Source organism: Cherax quadricarinatus, chromosome 4, assembly GCF_038502225.1.
Source record: "Cherax quadricarinatus isolate ZL_2023a chromosome 4, ASM3850222v1, whole genome shotgun sequence".
Taxonomy (NCBI): domain Eukaryota; kingdom Metazoa; phylum Arthropoda; class Malacostraca; order Decapoda; family Parastacidae; genus Cherax; species Cherax quadricarinatus.
In genome coordinates, this window is record NC_091295.1 from 52,817,654 (window position 1) to 52,825,071 (window position 7,418).

The following is a 7,418-nucleotide window of genomic DNA, read 5'->3' on the forward strand; positions in this document are numbered from 1 at the left end:
TGTACTATATACAAGCTATACGCTCGCTCATTGACTACGGTGCACCGGCTTTAGCTCGTCTCTTCCCGCAGAGGAGGCAAAGAGTGGAGGTCGTACAAAATCAGGCGATAAGAACTATGCTTGGGGCCCCCATCTGGACCAACACAGTAAGTCTCAGATCTGAGGCCCGGCTTCCTTCCTTGGCTGACAGAGTAAGATACATAAACGCCTGCAAAGTGGCCACGATTCTGCACAGGCAGCACGGTACCCCACTAAGGAGACAGATATTGACAACCATGTCACAAGATCCCACACTCTTCACGGACTACTCCTGGATTCGTTCGTTTTGTGCTGCTGGGCGGAAGCTGCTGCCTATACAACTACTCCTTGAGAAGAGTTGTGACCTTCCTGTTGCTGGGTACCATCCACCACCTCCCTGGCGCCCAGATCCAGCCGATGTTTGCATCATGCAGCTACCCATCTCTAAGCGTCTCTGCAGTCAAGACACTCTCAGCAATCATGCTGAGACAAGCATGGCACTGGCAGAGGGAGGCACATGTGCAGTGTATTTCACAGATGGTTCTGTCGACCCTGACTGGAAGAGAGCAGCAGCTGGACTGTACCACAATGGTCACACACAAGGCTGGCGACTCCCTGACCACTGCATGATCCTTCAAGCTGAGCTTGTGGCGATTCAGCAGGCATTGTCACATGCCCTACGACATCGACTCCGACCTGTCATACTTGTTGATTCCACGTCTGCAATCAATGCCCTCTCCCATCCTCAACCACAGGACAATGTTCACCTCATCACATCGATCCTGAGCATAATGACAGCCTTAGAAGTTCAGGGTAACAGATCGACATTGAACTGGATCCCCAGCCATGCTGGCATCCGGGGAAATGAGGCGGCAGATGATGCAGCCAAGGCAGCAACAGACTATCCACATGTTGGGGGAGGTCTTAGGTGATACCCCATCTCAACAGTGGTACCGAGCAGCGACTCAGGGAGAACCCCCTCCATATGATAGAAGCTGGTCCAGAGCGCAGTGTACTGCCATCCATCGGCTTCGTTTGGGCTTTCCCACAGCCAAGATGATGGTAGACAAGGCTGAGGAGAAGATGTGCCAGTACTGTCAGCACGTTGTCCAGCGGTCCCTAACACACTATCTTCTGGAGTGCAAAGTTACTGAGACACTCCGCAGGCAACTAGGAGTGATATTCCCTCCTGAAGAGGACCCAGAGATGACTGCGGCCACACTAGTGTACCATGGAGTCAACGAACCAGACAAGCTGTTACCTGTGATAATGACATATCCTCCTCCTCGCTAGTGTCCATAGTTAGGAGCACATACGGTGTTGTCGCTTATGAGATGCACCAGTTGAACTGAGCAGAAGAGTGCTTGAACAGCATATGTCGCATCATTGTAGAAACCTTTCTCCCTCGGGAGCCAGAGACGGGTCATCGCAAGATTGAGACCCGTGCCAGGACTACGGTCTTGGCGAACATTATACATACATACTTAACTCAGTGGTGACCTATACTTAACTCTGTAAAGAAGTGTCTTGTGTGCTCCCCGTGGACTGAACCAAGATGCCCTCCATCGAGCAACTTTACCAGCAACTTAAGGAAGAATTGAGGGTAGCCAAGATGGAGCTACGGCGATTGACCGAGGAAAACAATAGGATTCGTAGTAGTCCTCCTGTTTCGAGTCCTCAGGTCAAGAAGGGATCTTGGTCAGTGGCTGGACAGCAGGGGACGACGAAGTTGACGATCAAGAAGACGAATGGAAAGCCAGAAACGATGAAGAAAGAGACTGCTGTGGAAACCTCCAATGCATTCTCGGTGCTTCCCGACGAATGTGAGTCGACTACTGGGATCGTCACGACGAACGACAACAAGGAAGATAAGAATGTTGTTGTTGGGGATAGCCAGGTTAGATACATGGATAGGGCATTCTGCTTGAAGGACAGGAGTAGGAGACAGAGGGTTTGCTTTCCTGGGGCTGGGATGGAGGACATTGTTAGCCGGTTTGACAACATCATGAACGGTAATGGGATCAACCCTATTGTTTGCCTCAGTGTTGGAGGCAATGATGTAGGCAAGCGTAGAAGTGAGGATTTAGTTAGAAAGTTCAGGACAGCTATAGACATAATTAGGAAGAAGGGGGGCGCCCTGTTATATGTGACATTTTGCCAAGAAGATGTGTTGGTAATGAATGGTTGTCCAGAGCAATTGGTATTGTTGGCTGGATAAACAGTAAGGATAATGCAGTAAGATTCATTGACAACTGGGACAACTTCTATGGCCGAAATGACATGTATGCCAGGGATGGGGTTCACTTATCCAGGGCAGGTGTGGGTTTTCTTGCTCAGTTGAGGGGGTTGTTAGGACTTTAAACTAGGATTAGTTAGAGGTATGGGTTTAGAAATGATAAATAATGAGTATGGATATATTGACTTACGCTCTGATATAAAGAATCTTAATAGTAACTGTCATGGAGTAACTCTGGGTAATGATAATTTCAGAAATTGTGTAAAAACAAAGATGAATAGGAAAAATGTGCAGAAGAAAAAACATATGATGGTATTTTATGCTAACAGTCGAAGTGCAAGAAATAAAATTAATGAACTACGTTTGGTAGCATGTGCTGGGAACTTTGATATCATTGCATTAACTGAAACGTGGTATGATTTTAAGAGTCGGGATATGACTGCTGAGTGTAATATTCAGGGATTTAAGTTGTTCAATGTGGATAGATGTAATGGGAAGGGGGGAGGAGTTGCATTGTATGATGGACTGAACACATCGATTCCAAAATATTAATTTTTGCATAAAAACAGGTATAAAAATAGATGGAGCAGTAACAGAGTCTGTTTGGGTAGAGTTCGTGAAGGGTCAAGAAAAACTAATTCTAGGTGTAAAATACCGACCTCCAGGCTTGGATCACAATAGAGGGAGACTTCTTTGGGACGAAATTGTTAGGGCTTATGAACACAGTAACATAGTCATAGTAGGGGACTTCAACTTTAGTCAAATTGACTGGAATTCTTTGACACGTAAACTAGAGTCCAGTGACTTTATGGAACCAGTTCAGGACTGTTTTCTGAAACAGAGCGTAACTGAGCCCACCAGGGGTAATAATTTGCTAGACCTAGTCTTGTCAAATAAGGAAACACTCGTGAATAATCTGGAGATCACTGAAGAGCTTGGCGCAACTAATCACAAATCCATCACTTTTAGCATTAACTGGGAATGCAAGAACAATGATAATACAGTAAAAATCCCTGATTTCCGTTCTCCCGATTATAATGAACTTAGGGAACATCTGTCTAATCTTGATTGGGGTTGTCTAGCTAATGATTTTATTGACGATAATCATACTTATGAATGTGAAGGGATCTGCTTTTATGATTGTTTTCTTAATAATGTACACTGTGCCCAGAGTATATACATTCCCCAGAGAGAAATTAGGTCTAATAGTAACGATCCCAAATGGGTTAACAGGAGGCTAAAGCATCTATTAGGGGAGAAAAGGGGAATTTATAGGCGTATCAGAAGAGGAGAGGTTAACCTTACTGACCAATATGTTCAGCTTAAAAGAGAAGTAAAAAAGGCGATTAGAAAGGCTAAACGTGACTATGAAATTAGAGTTGCTAATGAATCAAAGACTAATCCAAAGGGGTTCTTTCAAGTGTATAGGACGAAGGTGAAGGAAAAAGTAGGACCTCTGAAAACTGGGAATGGACAGCTGACGGATAATGAACTGGAAATGTGTTCCTTATTTAATGACTATTTTTTGTCAGTTTTTACACAGGAAGATGTAAATGAGATTCCAGTAATTAACAATTATTTAGTTCCTGATGAATTTAAGTTAACTAGTATTACTGTCACGAGGGACATGGTTATTAAACAGATAGACAAACTGAAGCAAAATAAGTCCCCGGGACCTGATGAGTTGTTTTCCAGGGTACTTAAGGAATGCAGATGGAGCTTAGTCAGCCATTAACGAGTGTATTCAATGCGTCCATCCTTACCGGTGTTGTGCCAGAGTTGTGGAAGATGGCTATTGTGGTTCCTATATTCAAATCAGGGGATAGGTCCACTCCTTCAAATTACCGTCCAATAAGCCTGACATCTATAGTGGGCAAGTTATTAGAATCAATTATAGCTGACATTATCAGAGGTCACCTTGAAGAGCATAACTTGATAAATGAATCTCAGCATGGATTCACGAGAGGTCGTTCCTGCCTGACAAACTTACTGACGTTCTTCAATAGAACATTTGAGGCAGTTGACAGTGATAAGGAATATGATAGTTTACTTGGATTTTAGTAAGGCCTTCGATAGAGTGCCTCACAAGAGACTCTTGAGAAAAGTGGCAGCTCATGGTATAGGAGGTAAAGTTCTTGCACGGACTGAGGCATGGCTTACCAATAGAAAGCAGAGAGTTACCATTAATGGAGTGAAATCTGAATGGGGATTAGTCACTAGTGGCGTTCCACAGGGATCAGTTTTGTGCCCTCTCTTATTCATAATTTACATTAATGACCTTGATGAAGGGATTACGAGTGACATGAGTAAATTTGCTGATGATACAAAGATTAGGCCGTATAATTCACTGAGGAGGATATCAATGAACTCCAGGACGATTCGGACAAATTAATATCTTGGTCTGAAAAATGGCAGATGAAGTTCAATGTGGATAATTGTAAGGTACTTGCCCTTGGTAATGAAAATAACCCTCGAAGCTATAATCTAGGTGAAGTAGAGCTTGATCATACAGAATGTGAAAAAGACTTGGGAGTCATGGTAAGCAGAAATCTAAAGCCAAGACAGCAGTGCCTTAGTGTGCACACCAAGGCCAACAGATTACTTGGATTTATCTCAAGAAGAATAAGTAACAGAAGTCCAAAAGTTATTTTACAGCTCTATACATTGTGCAAGACAGGTATACGATACCGACAAGATGAAATTAAGACACATGTGCAACATCTGGTTATCTTTATTGTAAACGTTTCGCCATCCAGTGGCTTTATCAATGCAAATTCTTGGACATAATTAGAAAACATTAGAACTATATACAAAAGATGAGGTAATCAGTCCCTCAGCCTTGGACTGAGGGACTGATTACCTCATCTTTTGTATATAGATTTTTGTTTTCTAATTATGTCCAAGAATTTGTATTGATAAAGCCACTGGATGGCGAAATGTTTACAATAAAGAAAACCAGATGTTGCACAAGTGTCTTAACTTTCAGCTCTATACATCACTAGTGAGGCCTCATTTAGATTATGCTGCTCAGTTTTGGTCCCCTTACTACAGGATGGATATAGACTCATTAGAGAACATACAGAGAAGAATGACTAAAATGACACGTCACCACTGAGGCAAGAAGTATAAGTAACAGAAGTCCAGAAGTTATTTTGTGTACGAATGGTATATAATACCGACAAGATGAGAGTAAGACACATATGCAACATCTGGGTATCTTTATTGTAGACGTTTCGCCATCCAGTGGCTTTATCAATACAAATTCTAGGACATAACTTGAAGTCAGTAGAACTATGTACAGAAGATGAGGTAATCAGTCCCTCAACCTAGGAGTAGGTGCGAACAGCACCATAGTCGTGGAGATTCTGAAGCAGAAGAAAGAATCCTGGCGCTTATATAGTAACGTCAGGTGAAGCAGACGAGGGCAAATTCACTGGTAGGCGGGATTCCCCAGTGGAAGTAGGTCCTTCCCAAAGAGATGGGTTAGTTGTTGTCGTAGTTGTCGTAGTCGTGAAGGTTATGTACATGTCCTCAGAATTAAGATTCCATGATGTTGCAGTGTCTGACAAGTTGTGTACGAATGGTATATAATACCGACAAGATGAGAGTAAGACACATGTGCAACATCTGGGGAATCCCGCCTACCAGTGAATTTGCCCTCGTCTGCTTCACCTGACGTTACTATATAAGCGCCAGGATTCTTTCTTCTGCTTCAGAATCTCCACGACTATGGTGCTGTTCGCACCTACTCCTAGGTTGAGGGACTGATTACCTCATCTTCTGTACATAGTTCTACTGTCTTCAAGTTATGTCCTAGAATTTGTATTGATAAAGCCACTGGATGGCGAAACGTCTACAATAAAGATACCCAGATGTTGCACATGTGTCTCACTCTCATCTTGTCGGTATTATATACCATTCGTACACAACTTGTCAGACACTGCAACATCATGGAATCTTAATTCTGAGGACATGTACATAACCTTCACGACTACGACAACTACTACTACACTAACCCATCTCTTTGGGAAGGACCTACTTCCACTGGGGAATCCCGCCTACCAGTGAATTTGCCCTCGTCTGCTTCACCTGATGTTACTATATAAGCGCCAGGATTCTTTCTTCTGCTTCAGAATCTCCACGACTATGGTGCTGTTCGCACCTACTCCTAGGTTGAGGGACTGATTACCTCATCTTCTGTACATAGTTCTACTGTCTTCAAGTTATGTCCTAGAATTTGTATTGATAAAGCCACTGGATGGCGAAACGTCTACAATAAAGATACCCAGATGTTGCACATGTATCTTAATTTCAACAGTATTTTGTATGTCGTTATCATGTCCCCCTATCTCTCCTGTCCTCCAGTGTCGTCAGGTGTGTGTGTGTGTGTGTGTGTGTGTGTGTGTGTGTGTGTGTGTGTGTGTGTGTGTGTGTGTGTGTGTGTGTGTGTGTGTGCGTGCTCGCGCGCGCGTGTGTCTGTATATGTGTGTGTGTCTGTACTCACCTAGTTGAGGTGGCGGTGGTCGAGTCCGAGCTCCTGGCCCCGCCTCTTCACTGATCGCTACTAGGTCACTCTCCCTGAGCCGTGAGCTTTATCATACCTCTGCTTAAAGCTATGTATGGATCCTGCCTCAACTACATCGCTTCCCAAACTATTCCACTTACTGACTACTCTGTGGCTGAAGAAATACTTCCTAACATCCCTGTGATTCATCTGTGTCTTCAACTTCCAACTTTGTCCCCTTGTTACTGTGTCCAATCTCTGGAACATCCTGTCTTTGTCCACCTTGTCAATTCCTCTCAGTATTTTGTATGTCGTTTTCATGTCCCCTCTATCTCTCCTGTCCTCCAGTGTAGTCAGGTTGATTTCCCTTAACCTCTCCTCGTAGGACATACCTCTTAGCTCTGGGACTAGTCTTGTTGCAAACCTTTGCACTTTCTCTAGTTTCTTTACGTGCTTGGCTAGGTGTGGGTTCCAAACTGGTGCCGCATACTCCAATATGGGCCTAACGTACACGGTGTACAGGGTCCTGAACGATTCCTTATTAAGATGTCGGAATGCTGTTCTGAGGTTTGCTAGGCGCCCATATGCTGCAGCAGTTATTTGATTGATGTGCGCTTCAGGAGATGTGCCTGGTGTTATACTCACCCCAAGATCTTTTTC

The 7,418-nt window shown here is 43.8% G+C and overlaps 1 protein-coding gene across 1 annotated transcript in view; it reads left to right on the forward strand.

Annotated features, from left to right (window-relative positions):
• The first annotated feature begins 1,783 nt into the window (after positions 1-1,783).
• LOC128684339 (uncharacterized) overlaps positions 1,784-7,418 on the forward strand; it is a 241,053-nt gene continuing 235,418 nt past the window's right edge. The window contains exon 1 of the mRNA XM_070098267.1: positions 1,784-1,841. Coding sequence (XP_069954368.1) covers positions 1,784-1,841 — 58 coding nt within the window. The remainder of the gene's footprint in view (positions 1,842-7,418) is intronic.